Raw genomic sequence first — 27376 nt, 5'->3', positions numbered from 1 at the left:
GTAGCATACCAATTTTTGCCCTATACGATCAGAATCGGCCAATTCGCACCAATACCAGCATTTGCACCAAGTAGGGATATAAAAATGTCTCTATTGAGTATTTGGATCCAGCTATAACAAAGGCCATTCTCATTGCATCAAATATGACCAGATTCCTCTTCTGATGTATTAGTGAAACAGATCCAGTAGGTTCATCAGATCCAGTCGGTGACCCAGATTATGGAAAGCTTAATTAAAGATAAACAAAAGATGGATCAAGAACAGGAAATCAATGACTCTAATCATAGGGGTCGACCAGCTCAAAAGAGCCCTAAGCCAAATCAAGGAGTTAACTCAAGTTGAAATCTTTCAGCAAATCACGTTGTGTAGAACACTCCCCAGCCGTCCATCTGATGTAGATCAGGAAGTTGTTCAAGATGGAACTCTACAAGATCAGGTTAATGTAGAGTCCCATATATGTATGAAATGTAGTTTGAACAATCCAGAAGAGATAAACCCTTCTAGGAAAATCATGTAACCTCTCTCCCAAAAAATATGTGTGGAGACAGAGAGAGTACCATATAGATCTAACCACGTTAAATCTTGTCTTTGTGATTGTGTGGTTTGTGTATTTTACTTTAACATGATGGAATCATCAAAATTCAAAGAGTCAGAAACTCATAATCCTGTCACTTCTCTACTCTTGTTAAATCTAGATTTACATGTAAAAACAATTCAAGTGTTTCCTTTATACTATTCATCAGATTTGCTGTTCATCATATTTTAGTCTGAAAGCCTTTCAACAGTTCCTTACCAATTTGATAACCAGACCTAGACCTTACAGGAGCTCACCAAAACCAGAAGAACTGAATTGGATCAATTAGATATCCAACCAAAGACTGTATCGAAGCAACGTTGGCGTCTCCACCAACTCTTTTTGTGTATCAAAGAGACAGCACAACAAACCAAGTTTTGACACAAGTGCCCCGCTTACTCAGCCCAAGTATCGACACCACTTTGGCCTTGTGCAGTACAAAACAACTGCTAAAGTCTTTTTTCCACCACCTTCCCCTTCTTACACAAAGAAGCATGATTCTTCCCCCATCCCATGACTCCGCATGCTTCCCACCATATTCCTCCCTCCACACACCCACCCTTTCTTCCTTTCTCTCTCATCCCCTCATTCCATTTCTTTCTCTCTCTACCCGTCTCCCTAAACCCCACATCCCACCCATCTCTCCTTCTTCAAGAATTCGTGATACTTATCTCAGGAGTTTGATGTAGGATCACAAAGCCGAGTTTTTTCTGTTGGTCTCCGATGGATTTTATCGAGCTCGAGGCCGTCGAGGGCCTGCGTTGGTCGTGGAACTCATGGCCAAAGACGAAGGGGGAGGCGGCCTCTCTGGTTATCCCTCTGAGCATCATGCACACGCCGTTATTGGAGATAGCCGATTTGCCCATCCTCTCCTACGAGCCCCTAGTCTGCAAGCGGTGCAGCGCCGCGCTGAACCCTTACGCACGGGTGGACTACCAGACCCGCCTTTGGGATTGCCCCTTCTGCTACCAGAAGAACCCATTCCCCGGTTCGTACACCGGCATCAGCGAGAACAATCTCCCGGCTGAGCTCTTCCCCACGTACAGCACGATCGAGTATCGGCTCAATCGGGGAAGGCCCAATTGGAGTACTGGGCAGTTTCCATCTTCCTCGTCTTCGTTCTCCTCTCTGTACGCGGGCAACGAGTTTAGTTCGAGGTGCGGAGGGCCTGCTTTCGTGTTCGTTGTGGACACGGCGACCGCAGAGGAGGAATTTCAGGTTTTGAAGAGGGAGATATTGCATGTGGTAACTCAGTTGCCGGATAATTGTTTGGTGGGATTGGTTAGTTTTGGGTCGATGGTGCACGTTCATGATCTTGGGGACGTCGATTGCTCGAGGGTGGTTGTGTTCCATGGCGAGCGGGAGTTGTCCTCAGATCAGGTGATTTTTGGGTTTTTCTGAATCAATTAGTGTTCTTTGAATGCTTTGGAGTGTGAGTTGATGTTCGCTTCTTGTTTCTGGATTAGTTTGAATGCTTTCAAAGCTAATAGATTGGATATTAGGAAGTACACTAGAAGAATGTTGTTCGAATTATCCACTTGAATTGAATTGATGGTTTTCAAGAAGAGCTATTGACTATCTTTGAAAGCTTGAAATATTGATCTGAATTGGTTATCTGTGAATAGTGGAGGAAACTTTAGTTTGTTGCTCTAGTTTTACATGGAGTTGATGGGTAGTTTGAATTTTATGATTGATGGATTTGATATTATGTTATTCTGGTAGAGGTATTTGAACGATGCTTACTTGGCAATATAAATTGGTGTTCTAATGTAATATGAGTAATGGACAAACTTGCTTTTGAAGAGTACGATATGCTAAGAGTTTTTCTTCATGTATGTTTTGCATGGTAGAAATATTATGCAAAATTCAAAGGATTTGGAGTTTCAGAGCATTTACAAGACTTGTTCAAGATAGACTCCTCTGATAATTAAGGCTAGTACGTTTGATCGACTTTGACACACTCAATGTGCCACATCTCATGAAACTTTCTATTTTTCTTGAGGATTCAAGAATCTTACCACCTTGTTCAAATTCTTATATTCCTCGGAGTTGGATTGTATTAAAAACAAATATGACACTCTGGTTCTTGATTATTGTTCTTTATCCAGGACAGCGTTTTAAGTTTGACTAATGTTCTCGGTGGTCCTTTCACTGACATCAACCTTCTCATTAATTTGTTCCCATCTCCTCTGCCTTCCTAATCTACTTTCTCCTCCTGCAAGGTTTCTTTAAACCTTGTTTTGGATGCTTTCTGCCTAGCCTGTCCATATATTTTCTTCAGTTTCTTTAGTAATTCAGAAGGGACAGGATTTAACTGATGGTAGTTGGTCAAAGTCTCTTCCTGAATCAAAAATTTCAATTGTATATAGAATGATGCTAGTCTATTTCATCTACATAGGCATGCAGAAGGAAAAGAAAGGAGAAGACGAAGCATTAGAGAACAGGAACTCTATTTGTAGAAGAGGAGATCCTCTCTAGAAATGGTAAAAGATTCTTACCGTGACTTGTACTTTGATCCAGGGAACTCTGAACTTTAAGAGTCTCCAGTAGCAGTCTAGTCATGGTCCAAATGATATTGATGAGAAATCATTAGAAATTTCTGAAGGTACAAATGGCCACTTCAGACTTACCAGAAGTCAGAACAATAAAGTAATGACTGATGAAAGTGCTATAGGATCTGCTTTCAAGAGTCACTTGTTAACTAACCATGAATCCTCACAATCATGAATGACATTGATTTTGGGATTAAGGACCTTGCTCACCCTTTTGCAGCAGTCGGGAAGGTGGGTGATTTTGCAACCAAAGTCCAAATTTTGCATGGTTGTGGTACTTTATTCTCTTAATAGATTCTTTAACCCTGTGAAGAAGCCTTGGGCTTGGGATAAAAAGAAAGCTTTTAATATCAAAACATTACAATGTGATGTGGAATAACATGATAATCCATGGGAAAAATTGCCCAAAGAAAAATAACAAGGATATGCTAGTGGCTTTTTGTAGGAAGTGTAGAAGATAGGACCTGCTTACGTGGTGGTGAGTTGTTTTGGTTGCATGTGACAACAATTGGCACACTTCAGAGAACTGTTATGTTATGAGTTGTGAGAAAACTAGTTTCAGTTCTTGATATTTGTACATATGTTGAAGGCACAAAAAGTTACTCATTTTCTATCAAGACAGAGTTATTGAACACTGTACTTATATTTGTAGTGGATTATCTCATTTGCATGTGACAATAAATTGACAAACTTATAGCATTGCTGTATGATGATTTATTGTATCAAAATGATCTTTGCTGGGGAAGTTCTTGATGTCCGTGCATATACTGGAGGCACAGAGTGAATCTGTTGTTGAAAAATGTACTTGACATGCCTAGCCTAGCAAGGGTTGACTTATGTTGGGTGCTAGATCTGGCTGATCTCTATTTTTCTAGGAATGACCACATTCTTGAGGTTCAAGTCCTCAGTGCCTATTTTGTCAGGAAACTAGATCAAGATGAAGTCTTCCATGTTGACAATTTTATCATGGCTGAATTGTTTTACACTGGATCTTTAGTCTTGTGATTTTCTTCTATAACTCATGCATGTGATTCTTCTTTTAGGCACATGATTCTAATCCATATATTTTACACATAAGGATAAGACACATGGTTTTTGATAAATTGGTTAGAATGTGTAAGCAAGGTGCTAGTAATTCTTTTGTGTTATTTTTTTTTCTATTTGTTTCTATTTGTTGTTGTCAACTCTCTCTCTCTCTCTCTCTCTCTCTCTCTCTCTCTCTCTCTCTCTCTCTCTCTCTCTCTCTCTGGCTTTCCCAGTTAACTATAATACCTTCCTTCTATATGTACCTCTATAGTGTCTACTAAAAAAGGAAGAGAGAGAGAGGGAGATGTCCTGATTACACTCCACAGTATGCAGGTCTATGGCTATAGGGTGCCTGACATTCGTGTGCAGAATAATATGTTCGTGGCTGGTTCAGATGGACAGAAATCTACACTGAATTCAATTATTTGTTCTTGCTCTGTAATGATTTCTGCAACTGAAAATCACGTGCTATATTGTTCACAGGTTCAGCAGTTTCTAGGTATGCCTCATTTGCAACACCGGAAATTCGGCAAGGCATCTGCACAGGCACTCAATTTTCTTTTGCCTATATCTGAGTGTGAGTTCAGTTTCACTGCTGCAATTGAAGAACTCATCCCATTACCTCCACCTCCCCCTGGCCACCGGTCCCTGAGGTCTACTGGTGCTGCTATATTTGTTGCAACAGGGCTTGTTGAAGCAAGCTTGCCAAACATAGGCTCAAGAATAATGGTTTTTCTATCTGGCCCTGCAACTCTGGGTCCTGGGATGGTAGTTGAGACAAACCTTAGTCAAATGATCCGCACCCACCGCGATTTACTCAAGGACCGGGCCCCCCACTACAAGAAGTCCTGCGACTTCTACAAACGGTTGTCACAGAGACTGTGTGATGCATCTATAGTTCTGGATGTTTTTGCATGCTCTCTGGATCAGGTTGGTGCTGCAGAGCTCCAAGCAGCTGTGGAGAGTTCAGGAGGCTTGATGGTTCTTGCTGAAGCATTTGCATCTGATCAGTTCAAGAAATGTTTGAAGCATATCTTTCAGCTGGATGACCATGGCGACCTAAAGATGAACTTTGATGCAACAATTGACATAGTGACAGGAAAGGAGGTGAAGATCTGTGGTGCTCTTGGACCTTGTGCATCACTTCGGAGAAAGAATAGTTCTGTGAGTGATAATGAGGTTGGGTTCGGTGGCACCAGCTCCTGGAAGTTGGGCACTCTCACCAGCAAGACGTGCACCGCATTCTTTTTTGAGGTGGGTGATGAACAGAAATCTCAGTCAGGTCCTGTGTTTTTTATTCAATTCATGACCCGTTACCGGCATGGTGATGGGGGGGTGCGGCTACGGGTGACTACAGCTGCCAGAAGATGGGCTGAGAGTTCTCGATCTCCAGAGATCGCAGCTAGTTTTGATCAGGAAGCAGCAGCAGCTGTTATGGCAAGACTTGCTATTGACAAAATAGAGAGAGGACATCATCAAACTGATGATGTTATCCGATGGCTTGATAAGATGCTTGTCCGCTTTGCAGCTAAGTTTGGCGATTATGTAAAGGAAGATCCTACATCTTTTCGTCTCTCATCGAACTTCTCGCTTTACCCACAGTTCATGTATTATTTCCGAAGATCACAGTTCATAGATGTGTTCAACAGCAGCCCTGATGAGACTGCATTTTTCCGACTAATGCTTAACCGGGAAGGAGTGGTTGGATCTCTGATCATGATCCAGCCAACGCTTTTCCGGTACTCATTTGATGGTCCCCCTGTGCCAGTTATTTTGGATGTTAGCTCGATCTCACTAGATTGCATCCTGCTCTTTGACTCATTCTTTTATGTGGTGATCCACTGTGGGTCTCAGATTGCTCAGTGGCGGAAGCTCGGGTACCATAGAGATCCAAACCATGAGAATTTGAAGAAGCTATTGGAGGCACCAGTGCAGGATGCAGAGGCGCTGCTGGCTGATAGGATACCAGTCCCGAAGCTCATAAAATGTGATCAACATGGGAGCCAAGCCAGATTTCTGCTTGCCAAGCTGAACCCTTCAGTTACACATGATACATTGCATGCCAGTAATAGTTCTGAGGTTATATTCACAGATGACGTGAGTCTTCAAGTTTTCATAGATCATTTGCAGAAGTTGGCTGTTGAATTGTGATGAAAATAGTCACTGTGAAGGAGTGTAGAATGAGGGGTCTCCAATTTTGTTCTTATTTTTATAATCTTTGATCTACAAAGGCTCATTAGAAGCTGAAATCAAGTCATGGAATATACAGCCGGGTGCTCTAGTTGAAGCATGTACAAGATTATGTATGTCAAAAATTCGTCTCAATGTTTTCATGGCCAGCAATTTTTCTCTATGTGAAAAAGTTAGTGACTAGAGGCAGTGATTTCTTGTTAATGATGCGTTTCAACAATATTCTTTATATCTTTTGGATGCTCTTAATGGAGTGGGCTCTAGGTGAGGTATCTGGTGGATTGATCGTCATTTATTTGGTTTCAATAATTCAAAATGTTGTTAGCTAAAGCCACACACACAGATCTTTCCTCTTCTGTCTTGTCAATATTTCTTAATGATTCATTTTTAAAGGGCATGAGATGAATAATTTTATCACTAAAGGACCCAAAAATGATTCTACACCAGGTAGGGCCAGGAAATGAACTGGCAGCTCATGGCTCGGTCTGTTCAGCTCGTCATGAATTTAGTTAGCGAATCGAGTGATGAGTAGCACATTTAACTTGAACGAGTTGGCCATGAACAAAGGGTGTTCAGCTCAGATGAGCTCGGGTAGATAAAAATATATAGGTTTTAGTGGTGACGTATGAACTTAACATGATACAGCTGGATTGGGCTGAAGATGGCTCTTAAAGTGTAGGTTCAAGGTCCAAATCTTATTGGTTTCACTCTTTAAAATACATGTACCATTTTTACATGAACCATCCTCTCTAGCTTTAAGTTGAGCTCGATCACCTTTCAGTGACAAATGAATGTTCGGTTGTAACACCCCGATCTAGGACCTCGAGAGTTTGAGTCCACTTGGTATTACTTTCCAGAGGCAAAACAGATAGAGTTCACAAGGAGAAAACATAACAATTTTTTTTATTCTTTTTTCAATAATTTATTTTCTTGCACGGTTTATCATTTATAATATAAGAAAATAACAAGTACATGAATGTTCAATGACAAGAAAATAAAAACTATCAAGTACATTGTTGAAATAGAAGTAGTCAGTCACGTCCTGCTTGTGCTAGTATTACTGGAACCTACAATTGTAATTATATAGAGGGTGAGTCTACAACACAGTAAAAATTAATTATAAATAAATAAATACTTTAACTTACAACTGTAGTGGACTCTAAGTCTCTAGTCTGAGTTTAATTTTCGACACACTACACAAGTTTGTATATTTTAATTATCCATCATTTGACTTTCTCAAACGCTCACTCAAACCAAACTAAAACACTAGGTTGGTTATACCAGTCATAGCCGTCTATAGGCGTAACACCTCGCGTAGAACACTCAAATTCTATATATTGGTCAGACAATGAACCATACACTTCCAGTGATCCTCGAACCATCAGGCACTGCAGTGAAACAAAAAGGAAACCCTACCGGTAGTTAGTCGGGAAGTCAGTCTCAATCTCAATCTCGACATGGTTCACGCTACATCCTAACCATGATGGTTTTCAACCATCCATGGTCGTCTAGAGTCTCAAACATTGTGTGAATATAACTCTAAGTCATATTTTAAGTTCATCGCATTAAACCATATTCTCAAGCTCGTGTTTCACTCATTTTTTTATGAGTGATATCGTGAAATGATCATGATAGATCTCACTCTCAATCTTATAATGACATTAGGGTCCACACTTATCTCATAATAAGTACGCAACGATATAGAGTTCTTACATCATTAAATCACCGGCAGTCCACTCTCCACGGTGGTTGCACTTTAACCGCGAACCAAGTAGTCCTTTTCACATGATGTCACTTTTGAGATTTAAGGAGCTATATATGTTAATCTCAATATAAATATTCATATGACATTAATAGAATAAAGAGACTCAAGTCTAATCACAATTTCATCATGATGCATGTTATTTGTAATTTATAACACATATATATTATCATAAAATAACCTCTTTCTAATATGCATGATATATCACAACTAACATGTGTATATAATTATCTCATAATTTTATGCATGGTCATTTTATGCATATCATGTTCACACTCAAGAGTTATCTTTCTAATTATTTTAATTCACAATATTACAATAAGATGCAATGCAATATGGTTTATTTACAACTAAAATTACTTATAATATCTCTTACCTCGAATACGAATGTTGTGCTCTAGTCGCAATCAAGTCTCAAAAGGCTCTTAAAGTAAGATATGATCATCACACAAACATATTCATATTAATATACATAACTTTTTATATTTTAACAAAATTACCAAAATACTCCTCTTGAGTTGACTCATTAGACCTCAATTTTTGTGCCCCTGATTTGACCAAATCCAGAGAACACAAAGATTTTCTTCTACGCTATGAGTTCAATGCACCAAACCTCACTGAATTCTGAGTTCACTGTGCAAAGTTGTCTATTTTACCTAAACAAATATTGGGTACACACAAGGGTACTTTGGTCATTTCGATAATTATTCTCAAAAAATGAAAATTAATCATAAACTGAATCCATATCTATTTATGATCTGGATCCAAAACTGCCATATTATATCTAGACCCATTTCTTATATGGATTCAAAACTGGTCCATCTAGTTATGAGTTGGATCTTGATCCAACTCTGATTTGGATCTAGAATTATCAAACTGGATCCAGATCCAGTTTTGATCTAGATCTAGTACTGATCTAAACCAGATCTAGTTCTGTTCGGGATTCAAATCAATCAGACAAGATCCATACACAGATCTATCTAGATCCAGTTCTATTTGGATTTATCCAAACTGACTCGATCAGATTGGATATATATTTGGTCCGATCCAGATTTGGTCTGATCCAGATCAGACCAGATTCAAACTAAGAACTGATACTTAGTCAGACTTGACATAGTCTGGTTCACAACAAGACTGATTCGCTATGATTGAGGTTGTTCAAACTGGTTCAGTTCAGACCGGTTCGGTCCAGACCAATTCAGTTTGAGCTGACTCGATCTGAACCGGTTTGACCCAAAACCATTTTTTTAAACTTACCTAGTTCGGTCCGGGTCGCACCCAGACCGACCCAGTCTGGTCCCATATAAACAAAGAAAAAGAACAGGTGAAAGGGGTATCACCCCTTCCATCTCTCCTCTTCTGGGTCGGCCGCTGGAGCCGACCCTCTCTCTCTTTCTCTTTATTGTTGAGGGGCCAGCCACTGGTGCCGATCGGCTGACCCCCCCTCTCTCTCTCTCTCTCTCTCTCTCTCTCTCTATCTCTCTCTCTCTCTCTCTCTGTGTGTGTGTGTGTGTGTGTGTGCTATATTGGGGTTCCCCCCCCCCCCATTTTTTCTTCTCTCTGCACCTACAACCCACCGGCAACCATGGCTATCAATCCTCTATTCTTAAGGCCAAATTCAGGCAATCTTTTTGCACCAAGAAGGTTCAACACCATCGATCATACAATGCCTCAAATGGAGTCATGCCTATGCTTGCTTGAATGCTATTATTGTAGAAAAACTTCATTAGAGGTAGGATGTCATTCCATGAGTCACTATACTATAAGGTATATGTTTGCAACATGTCTTCCAGGGTCTGGATGATTCGCTCTGACTATCTGTCTGTCTGAGGGTAAAATGTCGTGCTCATTTTTTAATTGTGTCCCCATTGCTTCTTGAAAACTCTGTCAGAATCGCGACGTAAACTTAGAGTTTCTATCTGAAACAATTGAATTGGGTACTCCATGAAGTTTGACTATTTTTCTGATGAAAAGTTAGGCCAACTGGTCACAAGTATAGGTCTTCTTATAGGCCAAGAAGTGAGTTGACTTAGTTCTGAATTCATCTCATTCTTGGTCTTTAAAAGTCCTGAGATGAATTTCATAGTAACCTCTGTTCATTTTCATTCAGGTATGGGAAGTAGTTGTAGTAGTCCTTCAGGTCGTTGGTGCTCAATCTTCACTTACTGGCACACCAGACACTTGCTTACAAACTCAGTAATGTCTCTCTTTATTTTGCTCTATCAAAACGTATCTTTAAGATCTCAATACATTTTGGTATTGCAAGGGTGGATAGAATATCTAGAGTGGTGTGCCTCGTCTAACAACTGATTCCTGAGCTGATCATCCTTAGGAATGCACACTCTATGACAAAATCTGAGAAGTCACTGATCATCAACTTTGAAGTCTAACTCCTTACTTTTAGATTTTTTTTTCTAATTTGGGTCAACTCCAGATCCAAGGGTTGTTTTTCCTTAATTTGCTCCCACAATTCTGACCTTAACATGGTTTGCATAAACAATAACCGACCTGATAAACATCGATCTTCTGCTTTTTGATATACGATTGAAGAAAATAAATCTCAATCTGCGAGACTGGTCAATACTCCTGACTTTATGCTAAGAGTGTTAGCGACTACGTTCGCCTTTCTCGGGTGATAATTCAGCTATTCTTTTAAGAATTCAAGTCATCTTCTCGGCCTCAAGTTCAAGTCTCTCTGCAAAAACAAGTATTTAAGGCTTTAATGGTTAGTAAAAACTTTAAATTGTTTATCGTGTAGGTAGTGTCTTCATATCTTAAGGGTGAATACAACTGTTGTTAGCTCCAAGTCATGCGTTGGATAGTTAACTTCATGCGCTTTCAGTTGGCGAGATGCATAAGCTATCATCTTACCATACTGCATCATAACGTAATTCAATCTCTTATCAAAAGCATCACTGTAAATAGTGAAGCTTTCAGATCAAGAAGGTATGACCAAAACTGAAGCAGTGCTAAAACTCTTCTTTATATTCTGAAAACTTCGCTCACACATCATTTCACTCAAATTTTACATCTTTCTTAGTGAGTTTTGTCATTGGAGCTGCCAACATAGAAAATTCTTTCATGAATCGTCGGTAGTACCCAACCTATCCCAAGAAACTATGAATCTCTGTAGGATTCTTGGGTCTAGCCTAATTGGCGACTGCTTCAATCTTTGTAGGGTCTACCATAATTCCTTCTTTAGATACAATATGACCAAGGAAAGACACCTCCTCCAACCAAAATACACACTTTAAAAATTTGGCATAGAGTTGATGTTCCTTGAGTGTCTACAGAACAATCCTCAGGTGTTCCTCATGTTGATTCCTCGTGGTTGAATAAATAAGGATGTCATCAATAAATACTACCACAAACTTATCTAGATATAGTATAAAAACTTTGTTCATCAAATCTATGAAGGTTGTTGGAGCATTAGTCAAACTGAAAGGCATGACCAAAAATTCATAATGGTCGTATCTTGATCTAAAAGTCATCTTTGCCACATCTTCTTCCTCAATTTGCAGTTGATGGTAGCTCAATCTTAGATCCAACTTCGAGAAACATGCAGCTCCTTGAAGTTAATTGAACAAGTTATCAATCCACAGTAATGAATATTTATTCTTGATAGTCACTGCGTTCAATTATCGATAATCTATACACTTTTGCAGTGATTCATCCTTCTTGACGAACAGAATTGGAGCACCCCAAGGAAATACTGATGATCGTATAAAACCTTTCTCCAATAATTCTTACAGTTGCTCATTCAGTTCCTCAAGTTTTGTAGGTCTCATCTGATAAGGAGCCTTTGAAATTGATGTTATTCCCGAAACAAGATCAATCTGAAACTCAATCTCCCAATCAGGAAGAAGACCTAGTAGTTCCTTCAAAAAAACATCGGCATACTCTCGAACTATGTCCACATCTGATATGGTGAGGTCCTCTCTCCCGTCAGTCTTCATGTAGGCCAGAAATCAAATGCATCCTTCTTGAATATATTTATTGGCTTTCAAGCATGATATGATCGTTAGCCTGGATAGTTTCCTAACACCCAGATATGTGAAAGTTGGAGTCTGGGGGTTTTGAAAACTGATATACTTCTTTCTACAATCAATAGTGGCATGGTCGTCCGACAACCAATGCATACCAAGGACAACATCAATATCCTTAAAATTGAGTTGCAACAAGTTCAGAGGCAACTCATGGTTCTCTATTTCTACTATACAATTATTGTACACAGTTTTCACTACGGTGGACTCGCCTATGGGTGTTTCTATCAAGTAAAAAATAATCAATCGTGAAGGTGTAACTGACAATCATTTCTCAAAGGTTAAGGTGGTGAAACTATGTGTAGCTCTAGAGTCAAAGAACATATGTGCTAGAATACTATAAACAAGGAGTGTACCTTCAACCTCCTCAAGCTGGCAAAGGCTTCTTAAAAAGCAGTCCCGTAAGCACGACCTGGTACTATGAGCTTCTGGTTCAGGGCTATATTGTTTCTCCGATTAGGTTATGGACAGTCGTTGACATAGTGACCCATTTGCTGGCAGTTGAAGCACCTGACATTCCTTAGGTCACACTTCCCTTCGTATCTCTGAAGACCACAAGTTCTGTACAAACTGCCTGATTGGGCTTACTTTTGTATCTTCTGTCTTTTAGCTTGTTGGCCTCCTGCATTCTTGACTTGCTTACCTTGGGTTTGACCTTCGTAGTACCTCTTGTGCTCTTGCTGAAACTTTCCTTTATACTGGAACTTTCTTTGAGAGGACTCTGCCATATTACCATCGGTGTGTTTGACTTTCTCTTCAATTTTAGGTTTTTCCTTCTTTTGGAGCTTCTTCTTCGTCGTCAACTCCCAAAATTCATACCTTGAGGCGTAGATCACGATCCGAATGTTTTTCTTTATTTGTTGTGGCCCTATTAACTTAAAAATTTCGGGTCACAAGCCCCTCTCAAATCGTCTGCACTTCTCTTTCTTATTTGCCACCAAGGACTTGACGAAACGGGAAAGAGAGTTAAATCAGGTTGTATACTAGGCTACCATCATATCACCTTGTTTCAGCTTCCTAAATTCTTCCTCCTTCTTCACCCTCTGACACTTCAGAAAGAATTGCCTATAAAACTTTCTCACAAAGGTAGACCAAGGCAAATAGGTGTCCTGCTTTAAGGTGTCTCGAATAGTCTTTCACTAGTATTCTGCATCGCTGGTCAAATTTAACATTGTTTTTCATACCCTCTGTTCCTTTGGACATTGAATGACATCTAAGGTTTTTTCTACTTGCATGAGCCAATTCTCTGTTGTGACGCCATCAGGAATGTTGTCAAAAAGTGGAGGCTGCATATTCTTAAACCTTTTAGGCCAAGAGGTGATGCCAAAAATAATCGTCTGAAGTTGACTTTATTGAGCTTGAGTAGTTTGCAAGAGCTCGTATAGGATGCGGTTTGTTGTATACTTAGGATGTATCCTCGTGCTTTCTTCTGATGAGCTTCTCATCGGTGATCCTTGTGGGATCTCCATACTCTTTTCTCTACTACCGCATGGAGCATGCCTCTCAAGAGTACGAAACGATGAAGGTGCTCTCTGAATTGGTGCACCTCCTGAGGTACGAGATGATAAAGGTGCCTTTCAAGATGGTCTGCAAGGTGCTCTCTATCCTCAGTCGCTACATCAAATTGCCCCATCTCTCATCTGATAGCTACAATGTCCTTAGATAGATAAGATGTTCCCCTATGAGTAGCAATATATGCTGCATTAAAATCATCACGTAATAGGTTTATCATTATTTGAGTCATTTATAACTGTACAAAATTTCATCTCATACAAGCAATTATGATACTTATTTAATCAAAATCATTTTATTTCATTAATTATCCCAATACATATAAAAAAATATTACTAGGCAAGCAAGAAAATAATAAAGCAAAACAAGAAATAACCGAACTAAACTAAATAAAGCTAAGCATTTCTAAATGCGATGACATATCACTCTTCAATCCATTCGAAGCTTGGTTCTCTCCCTAAACTCCTTCGCATCTGCAGAGGGTGAGTCATGAGAGGAGCATTCAAGTCATATATGAGCAAAGCAAGAGTGTAAGTAGGTAATGCAGGATCAACAGTGGGATCCTCAAGCAAAGAAAGAGTACCCATATTGTGTGGGGGCAAAGCAAGAGTGTAGGTAGGTGAGGCGAGAGTAAGAGTGAGATATTTATCCTCACCTCCTTCTCATGAACTTTTTGATGTTGCTTGTCCCTAAGCTAGTCCTGGGCCACTTTCATTCACCTGTGCCACATGTCATGCTGCCTCTGCGGCCTGAATTGTCGCTCTCTTGGTTTTTTCAGCAAGAAACTCTCTGGTCAGATTTGAAACTCCTCGATTGGATGCACTTATTGCAGCCACATAGCTAGCTCAAGACATATGTTGTTCTTGTGCACTGGTCATTCGAGACCCTCCCCAAGACACAAAGTTAGCTCTAGGGGATACTCTTCTTGTGACTCCTCCCTAAGTCGTCATTCAATCCCTCGTTGTTCGCCCTCGCATTGACCAAGCTCTGTGACGATGGGACTGGTGAGTCCATTGCCCATAGGGTTGTGGTTGTCGCATGTAAGGTTATGATTGTCGCCCCTGAGTAGTGTTGGACTAGTTCTATTTGTATATATCTTTGTCCCCGATTATGATATAAATCAGCAGGGATCATGGTGTCAACTCTCTAACTATTTGATCCATGCTTGTCATGACTCTAGTAGTCATCGCCATTACATCGACGAACTCTTCTCTTCCTATAATCAGTGTCTCAGAAGGGTTTTGTGCCGTAAAGTCTTCGTGATTATCGTGCTTGCTAGCCATTCATAATTACAAAACAACATAATCACTAATGTGTTCTTATTGAGCAGAGACTTAGATCATATTTTATGTCATTGAACTTGTTATGAATGATGAACTTTTTTGTGTGAATATATCTTTGATACCATTTTGTAATACCCTGATCTGGGACTTCGAGAGTCTGAGTCTGGTTGGCACTACTTTACAAAGAGAAAACATACATAGTTTATACAAATAAAACATGGCCAATTTTTTTTTCAATAATTCATTTTCTTTCACAAAGTTTATCATTTATAATATAAGAAAATAACAAGTATATGAATGTTTAATGACAAAAAAATAAAAACTACCAAGTACTTTGTTGAAGTAGAAGTAGTTGGTCACGTCCTTCTATGCTAGTGTACTTGGAACCTATAGTTGTAATTATATAGGGGGTAAGTCTACAATACAGTAAAAAATAATAAGTAAATAAAGACTTTAACTTATAACTGTAGTGGACTCTGAGTCCTTAATCTGAGTTTAGTTTTTGACACATCACACAAGTTTGTATGTTTTAATTATCCTCCATTTGACTCTCTCAAACACTCACTCAAACCAAGCTAAAACAATAGGTCGGTTATACCGGTCATAGTCGTCTATGGGCTTAGCAACCCGCGTAGAATACCTCAATTCTAAATGTTGACCAGACAATGAACCATACACTGCAGTGAAACAAAAAAGAAACCCCACCGGTAGCTAACCGGGAGGTCAAGCACAATCTCAATCTCGACATGGTTCATGATACATCCTAACTATGATGGTTTTCAACCATCCATGGTCGTCTAGAGTCTCAAACACTGTGTGAATATAACCCTAAGTCATATTTTAAGTTCATTGCATTGAACCATATTTTCAAGTTCACGTTTCACTCATTCTCTCATGAGTGATATCGTGAAATGATCACGACAGATCTCACTCTCAATCTCATAATGGCATTAGGGTTCACACTTATCTCATACTAAGCATGCAATGATGTAAAGTCCCTACATTATTAAATCATCAGTGGCCCACTCTCTATGGTGGTTGCACTCTAGCCGCGAACCAGGTAGCCATTTTCATAAGTCGTCACTTCTGAGATTTAAGCAGTTATGCATGTTAATCTCAATATAAACATTCACATGATATGAATAGAATAGAGAGACTCAAGTTTAATCATAATTTCATTATGATGCATGTTATTTACCATTTATAACACAGATATACTGTCATAAAATAATCGCTTTATAATATGTATGACATATCACGACTAACATGTGTATGTAATTATCTCATAATTTCATGCATGGTCATTTTATATATATCATATTCACACTCAAGATCTATCTTTTTAATTATGTTAATTCACAATATTACAATAACATGCAATGCAATATAGTTTATTTATAACTAAATTTGCTTATAATATCGCTTACCTTAAATACGAATATTGTGCTCTAGTCGTAATCAAGCTTCAAAAGGCTTTTACAGTAGGATATGATCATCACACAGGCATGTCCCTATTAATACATAAAACTTTTTATATTTTGACAAAATTACCAAAATACTCCTTTCGAGTTGATTTTTCCGACCTTGATTTTTGTGCCCCTGATTTGACCAAAACCAAAGAACATAAAGATTTTTTTCTACGATATAAGTCCAACGCACTAAACCTCACTCAATTTTGAGTTCAAAGTGTAAAGTTATGTCTATTTTACCTAAACGAATCTTGGGTACACACAAGGGTACTTTGGTTATTTTGATAATTATTCTCAAAATTTAAAAATTAATCACAAACTGAATCCAGATCTATTTATGATCTGGATCCAAAACTGTCAGATTGGATCCAGACCTATTTCTTATCTGGATCCAGAACTGGTCCATCTAGTTATGAGTTGAATCCTGATCTAGCTTTGATATGAATCCAGAACTGTCAGACTAGATCCAAACCTAGTTTTAATATGGATCCAGTACTAATCTGAATCAGATCTACTTTTGTTTTGGATCTAGATCAATCAGACAAGATCCAGACCCAGGTCTATTTGGATCGGTCTAGACTGACTGGATCAGACTGGATCTAGATTCAGTTTGATCCAAATCAGACCAGATCCAAAATGAAAATCGAGACTCAGTCAGACCCGACTCAGTCTAATTCACACCCAGACCGGTTTGCTCTAACTGAGTATGTCCAAACTGGTTTGGTTCAGACTGGTTTGATCTAGACTGATTCGGTCTTAGCCGACTCTATCTGAATGGGTTCGACCTAGAACCCTTTTTTTTAAACTTACCTGGTTCCAGTCTGGTCCCATATAAACAAAAAAAAGAACGGGTGGAAGGGGCATTGCCCCTTTCGTCTCTCATCTTCTTCTCAAATACAGAGGGGTCGACCGTTGAAGCCGTCTCTCTCTCTCTCTCTCTCTCTCTCTCTCTCTCTCTCTCTCTCTCTCTCTCTCTCTCTCTCTCTCTCTCTGCTATATTGGGGTTTTTCCACCAATTTTTTTTTCTCTGCACGTGCAACCTGCGGCAGCCATGGCTGCCAGTCCTCTGTTCGATTGAAAAAAAGAAGAAAAGAGCCTCACTTGGAATCGCTGGTTGTCCGATACACCTTCCTCCCCTTTACTGCTCCTCTAGATTTTTTTCTTTTTTGCTCTCAAGCTCGATTGATGGTGATGGAGGCTATCTGAGGGCTTTTATAGCCCTCACGGTGGGTGAGGATAACCTCACCCCCAGTGGTGTAGCTAGGATTCATATGGAGGGGGAGGGGGGGTGCAAACAAGGGTGTAGGAAAAAAAACTGGTTTGGTAGTCGGGGGTTCGGGGGCAGCGTCCCCGATTTTTTTTTTTTAGATAAAATAAAAAATGGCTACAATTATTAATAAAAGTCTATTTCATATGGACAAATCAAACTATTTGCTGCAGTCAGAGCTGGGTTAGGATTGGGCTAAAAAAATGGATAAAAATCTATTTCATATGGAATCAGGGCTGGGCTAGGACTGGGCTTTTAAAAAAAAAAATTAACTGTTTCGGGAGGGGCTACAGCCCAGTCCCCCCCCCAGCTCGGCCTATGCTCACCCCTTCCCGGTTTTCTGATTTTGGGAAAACCGTCTTTTTCTTTTTTTTTAAATCTCCCTCCCGGCGATTTTGTTAGGAGTGATTTTACATGGGCTTCTACTCATTTACGAGCCCTAGACTTAATGGATGTACACAGCAGAGAAGGCTATAATGATATCTGAACGGATGTGAACAGTAAAGATTGATATAAGGGTACCTGAGCGAGGGCCCTCATAGCACTTTGATGCCTACTTTGAGCATTTGCCTTTGTTGGTACTATAGTTGCTGAATTGTGCTCCATGTTAAAACTAGCTATTAAGTTGAGTCAAGCCAACTGAATCTGGCACGTCAACTCCAAGAAACCAATTGATCTCGGTAGAATCTAAGTTGGAAAAGAGCCTACCATCACAAGGGGTTGAGATCAGGTGATCAGTGACATTTCACCCTCATTTTTATGGCGGTACGGAACACCACCATGGGGAGTCATTTAAGCCATTTGGACTCCTTCAAAAGCTTCTTTTTGGTGGTACGGACATGCCTCCGTACAGGATGTGTGGGTGGAGGATATTGAATACCTGATCCCAACCCCATCACAAGCCAGTCATGACCCCACCTGGCTCAGAACTCGTTCTGTCGCACGCCAGCCCGGGCATGGAGATAATTGGATGGTTAGGTTGGAGTATCATAACTGAGCAGTCTCGAGTTTGAATCGCATGGGGTTATCCCCTTGTTTAACTATCCAAAAAGAAAAAGTTGTACCCATAATCAGTCCAAATTGTCACATGGACATGCCCAAAGGACACGGGACATGCCATTTTTGTGCAGTTTTTTGTTAGGAATAATATAAAAGGGGACAAGAGATGGGTGTGAGTAAGATCCAATTATGCATTTGGGTCAGGATTTGAATTTGCTAAATCACATTATTTCCTGATTCAGATCAGTATCTTAAGTCCGATCTAATACATATTGAAATAAAAATCTGATCTGGATGCAATTTTTAGATGTAAAGAACTGGTCTGTAATCTTTTTTTACTGGATCTAGTACTACCATATTTACTTTGGATCCGGATTCAACCCTACCTCATCAGATCTGATTTGGATCACAATTCAGATTCGGATTCCAATCATGCACAACCTGACCCGTATCTGATCCATTTTTGTCCCTATATAGGGATGTAAATTATTCGGTTTCAAGTCAGTTATCCAACTGAATCCGAGTCCATTTAGTCATACACAGTAAGCAAAACCAGATCGGCATGTTAATCAGACTCGATTCAGTCATAAAATTTTCATATCAGAGTCCAAATCCATATCCAAGTCAGAAGTGTCGTCTGACAAGATGCATATAAGATGGATCTATTAGGGCATATACCCTAACTAGATTTGGGTTAGGTATATATTCTAACATTCCGAGTCCAAATCCCATTATCTTAGATCTGACAAGATCTGACCTGAGTCAGACACTTTTACATCCTTACCTATGACAGTTTCAGTGAAGTATTATTATTATTTTTTTTTTAAGTTTCAAATGAAGAGTTAGGAGATATGTCTCTATAGAAAAAATGGGACTATAGAGATATTTCTCTTACCATATGTACTAAGAAAAATTTTATCAGACATGCATTTGAGAATTTAATCAAGATTTGGAACATGGTGTGATTTTAATGCAACCAGACGTGTGCAATAAGAATTCACCCTACCATACCAAGCTTGATTCGAATAGATGAGAGCAGGAAGAGAAGATCATGAGCAAATGAACCTACACTTAAAAGGAAGAAGTGGTAAGTTGCATCAATGAAGGCCTTCATGTCGCCAACCTCCCACCCAAATTTATAATGCTTCAAAACAAACAGGGTTCAGGATCAAGGCCACCAATATATACGTTGATTGTATGCGAAAAGAGACTCGAGGGTCCGGTCTTCCTTATTTCTGATTGTGAGAGGTGAAGTTGGCAGCATCAATCCTTCTTCTACCTGTGAGTCAAAACATCTCTTTAGGATCAGGGGAAGGGAAGCAGAGGCATGACTTAGGAACCACCTGTAGAAAAGAGACATAACAGTAAGGAAGAAAGTTGTTGGCCATCAAGAAACGAAAGAAGGTTTTCATCTCAAACCTTAACTTAGACGTGGCTCACTCTTCTTTTTGGGTTTCAAGCAGTTTCAAACTCGGGATGAGAGTGAAATGCGAATAGTCTAACCAAACACCCTGTTTTTCAAATAGATAGATAGATGTGGACAGATGAAAGATTGACGCCACTGGTCACCTCAAACGGACGGGAATAAGTAGGATGAAATCCTTAAGATCTCTCTATTTCTTGAGGCAGCAAGATTGTGTCTAAGACACGTCGTGGGCAGTGATGGGGTACTAGTGGAGTTTTATACTGCAGACACCGAAACAAGGCTACAATCAACGTGGTACCTCTTGATCTGTAATGGGACTTCCAAACCAAAGTGGTAAATGGTAAGTTTTGTACTTCTTGCCTTTGGGACATCCCCTACTATCCTACCATATTGTTGTCATTGATACATTAATAAATCTTAGTTATGCTGAACTGGATCAAGTTTGTTCTCATACATTGAAGAACTGAAGCATGTTGTCACCATTACTGTCACTGTGCACACCAGTTCGAAGCCCTATTCAGTTCGGGTTTACGCATAACCAAACCGAACCTAATTGAATCAACAGTCCAGAATTATCATTTTTTTGAAGATCATGATCCCTTTTCTTTTTTTTTAAACAGAATTCGCTTGGTGTGAGATCATAGCCTTGACTGAGGGCTTGCGAAAGATACATGTACTCTTTTCCCACATGCATTCCTCGCCAAATGAACAGTGTTTTGGTCTACAAGATACTATTCAGTTATAAAATGAGTATGAAAAGAAGAATATCTTCTGTTGAGGGGCATATGCATGTCTACGATAACAATGCATCAATTCAATCAATAACAAACACTACAGAAAGAACATCAAAATGAATAATGAATAATAGTTGATCAGTTGTGTATGTCCAACTGACCACATCAAAGCATACTATCACCAGAATAAAACTAGAACAGGGAGCGACTTATTTATCAACTGGTTTAAACAAACATCAGGAGAATCTCGTTGAAAGATATGCAACAAAAAGTAATGAAAACTGATTAGCACAAGATGGATCATGTTATGTTTGACTTACTCTTCTCTCGTTTAAATTTTCATTCATGACTTCATGCTGGAGTATATCCCTTAGGACGGGAGGACCTAGAGAGCATACACGACTCAATGTAGCTACAGAGCTTATCTAGCAAGGGGAACAAGAGAAAAATAAATAAAAATATGAGCTAGAAGCTATGTAATATGTGTACTTCAATAATGGCGCCACTGTACCGGTGTCCATAAAGGTACTCGTACAAATGTTACATCAGGTACAGGTCAGACAAGTTCTGGATATGGCCTGATCCAGACCCAACTTGTTACTATTTTCATCCATTTTAAGGTGCACAAGGGGTTATTTTTATCCATTCTTATTCCCATGTCGTACCCGCACCTGTAACCATCCCTATGGGGCATCAGCTTGAAATGAATATGGTTATAACTAGGGCTCGTACACAAGCCTAACGAAACAAACAGGCCATGTTTGGGCTCGGCTCGTTTAGCAGTAGGCTGAGCTCGTGACTCGGCTCGTGTTTGTGTTTAGCCGAGTCGAGCTTGAGCTTGAGCTCGGCTCATCTCTGAACAAGACGAGCCGAACACGAGCTGGCTTGTGCAAAAACATTTCATGTTATTTCATATGGAATATATATATATATACACTTAAAATATAATTTTTTCATATATTGCACTTAATAGTTCATATTTTATGTTATATTTTCCATGCATCCTTCTTTTCGTATTTATTTTATGCATTCTTCTTTTTATATATTTCAGTTAAAATATATAGAATTTTTTTTTACTAAAACGAGCTCTCCCGAGCCGAGCCGAACACCCTATGTTTGGGGCTCAACTCGTTTAAGCTAAACGAGCTGCTCATGGCTCGGCTCACCAACTATACGAACCGAGCCGAGTCACGAACTGCTTGGTTCCTTTACCAGTCCTAGTTATAACTGGTATAGAAGAAAGACAGTCTAATCAATAAACAGAAAGAGGCAACAATTTTGGAAAGTGCAACCTTACAATTGTCCTGCACACAATATCTAAACACGTGTAGACCTAAGATCTCAAAGGCAAGAAATTGTGAATCCTCCTCCCCCCAGAAACCATATCTCCAGAATGCACAAAAGAAATCAATGTTTAGCTGACCAACTATGAGAAAGGGTTCACAAACTGGATCCATATTTGGTCGTTGGAGTAGCTTGAGCATGGTAGGGAGACTGCTTAGTCTAACAATGCCATTAAGGGTGCTGATTCATGAGGGACTACAAAGAATAAAATACCTCAATTTAACTGAATGACTGAAAGAGCTTCCCATATTTAATTTTCTTATGATGTTTCCAGTGCATTTGGTTTTCACGGTGTATCAGAGTCTAAGAGAATCTATAGTAACTAGAAAGAGGTTGGACAGATTGGTTAAGACACATAAAATGGTCAAATGAATCGGATAATGTGAATGATTGTGTAGAAGGATTGTTTCTGCAAACTGTTTCTATGCTTATACTAGAAAGAATTTAGCCATTTGTAAGAACAAGAATAAACAAATGCTTTGAGTGTATTCTTACATTCATCTTTCTGAACTGATTCTGCCTTCATGCTTATAGTGTTGCAGCAGGTTTTAACTTAACATCAGTAGCACCCTGTTAAATACACCAAAATTAAAATTCACAGAAAATAACATTTTGAAAGGGACAAAAATAATTAGAAAGCTTGTGCACCAAGAGTAATGCTGCAGCAACTGGAGGGGTTGCTGGAATTCAGTAACAAGTATGTGTGGATGACCACCTAATTTTGTCAATGCTCAGTAATAGACCACATTACTTTCAGTTACAGACCTCAGATGGAGGGTTTTCTCTTCTAATCTTTCGAGTTGGACTCCTCATTGTAACGAACTCCTCTGCTGCTGTAGGATGAATACCAACCGTGGCATCAAAATCTGCCTTTGATAAACCCGCTTTAACAGCGATGGCAATTCCCTGAAAACCATTACTAAAATGCTTGAAAGAAATTCAGAGTGACAGAAACCAAACTCAATGAGAACCAAATAAAGCAGAGGACCTGCAAAATCTCTGGAGAATCCTCTCCACACATATGCACCCCTAGTACTTTGCTGGTCTTTGCATCAACAATGATTTTCATGAAAACCCGATCAGGAAGCCCAGAAAGAGTGGCTTTCAAAGGCCTGAAATTGGCTGTGAATACATCAACATCTCCATATTCTTCAATTGCCTGTAACAATAGACTTCATGGGTGCCGCAATAACATCATCAGATCTTATTGAAAAGGTTGATACTTTAACTCACCTGTTGTTCAGTAAGTCCAACTGTTCCAATTGGAGGTTGAGAAAATACAGCAGATGGGACCGCTCTGTGTTAAAAAATAAGGACTATATCAGAAAGCCATGAATGAAGAAACCACCTGCATCCAACATTTGAAATTAAATTCGTCTAGTTTTTTTACCAAACCCTCATTCAACATTTCCATCAATGATTAAGTGCTAATAAGAAGAATGGGACTCGTAGATTCAAATGAGACATGCTGAGAAATAATTTCTAAGATATAGAGACTTGGGAAGACTTGATCACTTCCAGTAGACGCCATCTCTTGGACCTATTGTGGTGAATGCGAAAGGTGACATGTTCATCAATAAGCTAACACATTTACTGAACATCAAGTTGTGTTTGGATAAGCCTCATAAAATAGATAAAGGACCATCCTTTTATCACTTTTCGGGTTCTACTCTTTCTATCATCAGTGGAACAAGAGATCTGAAGGATTCCCAATGGAGCTCTATACCAACAAAGGTCCATTAGAGGAATCCCCATGACCACCTGTATGGGTGGTAGCAAGAATCCTCATTTGTATGGAAAACCCTTGTTGCCCATCTTCCATAAGAATAGGGAAGAACTCCTTCACCTTCCACTTATCCTCAGTCAACAGGGATCCAAGACCACCACAAAAGTATCTTATACTAATGCCAAACATTCCAATCAACAATTGTTTCCAGTAATCTGTTTGGCCCTTGAGATGACTCGTGCACATCCAAGTGCATGCTTGCTCGGAGAAAACTGACACTGAATTGCTCATATTGCAGAATGCCCTCCATGACATGGTTGAACTCAGACATTTTATTAGAGAAAGTTTACATAAATTAGAAGCACAGAAATGAAAAAACGAGGGAAAAAATAGAGACTATGTATCATTCTACTCTGAAAGCACAAAGATACCATTCTTGAGATCGAAATGCACATAGAATAATACACTATTTTTTTTACAAGTTAAGAATCAAACAATTATTTATCAGCCATACAATTTGTAAAGAATTAGAAATCCCTTGAACAAAACTATCGTTTGTATTTCAATTTACCACTATATGGACAAGTTTGTCCAAACCTTAGGCTGCATTTGTAGAAGGAAACAGGTAAAAGATTTGGAACAATTAAACCCACATGGCCAAAGAAATCAATGTACAATATTCTGGATAGAATGGACCATATATGTGAAAAGAATCGTTTATGGATCTGGATCTAATCCAGACCCGTATCCATATATGGGTTGTGCTATGTTGCAATTTTAAACATTCATTAAAGGGTACTTTTGAAACCTAATCTTTATATACATATGCTTTGAATAGATCAGACACGTGAGAGAGATTCAGCCGTGACCTTCTGCAGCCCTCTTTTCTTCTTTTCTCGTTTTCTTCCTTGCGCAGGTAAACCTGGAGTTCACCTCTTAACATGGTATCAAAGCTAGCCTGGGATTGCTTCTCCAAATAGAACTGTCCAAAGAGATCTTAAGTTCCAAGCCCAAAAAATCTGTGAGTTCAATATATCTCATCTGCGTCTTTTCCAAAACTGTGTTTTCTTCAATCTGCGTTCTTTTTCTAAACCCAGAATCAATCTGCGTCTTCTCCAAAACTGTGTCTCCTTCAATCTGCGTTTTTTTTTCTAAACCCAGAATCGATCTGTGTTTTTCCCTTTTGAATCTTTTTAAACCAAGACCTCCAATCAATCTGCGTTCATCTTCTTAAATCAGCGTCTCAGCGTCTCAACATATTTTTGTTTTTGCGCCTTCTTAAATCAGCGTCTCAGCATATTTTTGCTTCTTTAATCGCCGATTTCTGAAACTTTTTCTCTAAAATCAGGAACGTCTCTCGACTTCTATCTTCTTCTTCTATTGACAACAATCTTTGATCCTTTAAAGGGATCATCGATCTGCTGCCAATCTGTTTTACTTGAAATTTTTCTGTGTTATCTATTGTAACGAGATATTGCGGAAATATAAAGAGTGCATACAAGCACATACAACAATGAATAAAAGAGAAAATATCACAAGTCCACGAAGGGACAATACAAGCACAAGCCTTTAAGAAGGCAACAATATACAAAGCCTCTTATTGAAAAGAGAGAGGAACTCTCCAAGATGAGAATACACAAGGGGATCACCCCTATTTATACAAGAGGAGGAAAAAGGAGGGCCAAAGGGCCTCAAAAGGAGAGCCAAAAGGGGGCTCCCATAGAGTCGTTGGGAGCCCCCAACGGTCACATTTGTGACCGTTGGGGGCTCCAACGACTTCTATGTTGGAGCCCCTTTAGGTCCTCAAAAATAATAAAAAAGAAATAAAAAAAATAAAAAGTAAAAATTACATTTGTTCAAAAAAGAAAACATTTGTTGTTTTCTAAAACAACTGTGAAATTACAAAAATACCCCTATCGGGTATTGATGTAATAAACAGAATTTATATATATATATATATATATATATATATATATATATATATATATATATATATATGTATATATATATGTATATATATATAATAGGTACATTTTAACACCCCCCTCAAACTTTACGGGGGAAGGACGGAAAGTTTGCCGAGAAGAAACATGAACCGAGGAGCCGGAAGAGCTTTAGTGAAGAAGTCTGCCAATTGATATTCTGAAGTGACATATGGCAGAGCAATAGTTCCTCGTAAAAATTCGTCACGAACATAGTGGCAATCCATTTCGATATGTTTCGTACGTTCATGAAAAGTATGATTGCTTGCAATATAGATGGCACTCTTATTGTCGCAACACAGCTTTGAGGCTTCAGTAATATCAACTCCCATATCTTTAAGCAAACTGCGAAGCCATACAAGTTCCATTGTTGTGGTTGCCATTGCCCGGTACTCAGCTTCAGTGGATGATAGTGAAACTTTCTGCTGCTTCTTGCATCGCCAGGCAATCAATGAGTCCCCTAAAAAGACACAAAAATCAGTAGTTGAGACTCGATCATTGGGATTACCTCCCCAATCTGCATCAGTATAAGCAAGAAGATTCAAAGGGGAAGAGGAGGATAGAAATAGCCCTTTATTGATGGTATTCCGAATGTAGCGAATGATTCGGAGAACCGCACTCATATGCACGGTTGTAGGAGCATGCTGAAATTGACTGACTGAGTGAACCGCATGAGTGATATCTGGTCTGGTGATGGTTAAATATGTAAGAGACCCAATGAGTTGTCGGTACGGTGTAGGATCTTCCAGAAGAACCCCATCCTCTAACCGTAACTTGGCATTAATAACCTCGGGAGTCTCTACCTTCTTATCATCAGAAATCCCAGACTTAGAACATATATCTGCAGCAAGCTTCATCTGTGACAAAATATATCCTCTAGGAGAATATGCAACCTCAATTCCAAGAAAATATCTGAGAAAACCTAAATCAGACATATCAAAATTATCTTTTAACATATTTTTAATATTAATAATACTACTTTGATCATTTCCAGTGATAATCATATCATCAACATAAAGCAACAAAATTACGATACTAGAACCTGCATTTTTAACAAAAAGAGCAGTGTCAGTATAACAAGAATGAAATCCTAATTTTATCATGATATCACTAAAACGATCATACCAAGCCTTAGGAGCTTGTTTAAGACCATATAATGCCTTTAAAAGCCGAAGTGTTTGACCTTGCTTAATATTTATTCCGGGTGGTGGATCCATATAAACTTCTTCACTTAAACTTCCATTTAAAAAAGCATTTTTTACGTCAAGTTGATAAATAGGCTATTTTTTGGTTGATGCGACAGCTATTAAGGTTCTGACACTTGTCATACGAGCTACGGGGGCGAATGTTTCTTCGTAATCAATACCATATTCTTGGGAGTATCCCTTAGCAACCAATCTTGCTTTATATCGTTCCAAAGAGCCATCGCTTTTAGTTTTAACTTTGAAGACCCAACGACAACCAATAGGTTTTTTGTGTGAGGGTAG

At 39.1% G+C, this 27376-nt stretch overlaps 2 protein-coding genes across 3 annotated transcripts in view; one reads left to right on the top strand and one right to left on the bottom strand.

Annotated features, from left to right (window-relative positions):
- Window positions 1-1193: 1193 nt before the first annotated feature.
- Window positions 1194-6591, top strand: LOC149827786 (Sec23/Sec24 protein transport family protein). The gene is made up of 2 exons (XM_090018249.1): window positions 1194-1954; window positions 4636-6591. Exons 1-2 carry the CDS (start codon window positions 1298-1300, stop codon window positions 6301-6303), a joined length of 2325 nt encoding a protein of 774 aa, XP_089874375.1. The 5' UTR covers window positions 1194-1297; the 3' UTR covers window positions 6304-6591.
- A 12985-nt stretch (window positions 6592-19576) lies between these two features.
- Window positions 19577-27376, bottom strand: part of LOC149827785 (glutathione reductase, chloroplastic-like) — a 33812-nt gene continuing 26012 nt past the window's right edge. Inside the window, exons 7-11 of one of the 2 annotated variants that reach the window (XM_090019629.1) lie at window positions 23415-23478; window positions 23170-23340; window positions 22947-23087; window positions 22677-22751; window positions 19577-20020 (exon numbers count right to left, since the gene is read on the bottom strand). In XM_090019629.1, coding sequence (XP_089875755.1) covers window positions 22710-22751; window positions 22947-23087; window positions 23170-23340; window positions 23415-23478 — 418 coding nt within the window. In that variant the 3' untranslated portion in view covers window positions 19577-20020; window positions 22677-22709. The remainder of the gene's footprint in view (window positions 20021-22676; window positions 22752-22946; window positions 23088-23169; window positions 23341-23414; window positions 23479-27376) is intronic. The other variant, XM_090019630.1, reaches the window with a different exon arrangement.

The sequence above is a fragment of the Nuphar pumila genome, chromosome 10 (assembly GCF_984573655.1).
Source record: "Nuphar pumila chromosome 10, dmNupPumi1.hap1.1, whole genome shotgun sequence".
NCBI lineage: Eukaryota > Viridiplantae > Streptophyta > Magnoliopsida > Nymphaeales > Nymphaeaceae > Nuphar > Nuphar pumila.
The sequence above is the reverse complement of the archived record's forward strand: the minus strand, read 5'-3'. Positions and strand labels throughout refer to the sequence as shown.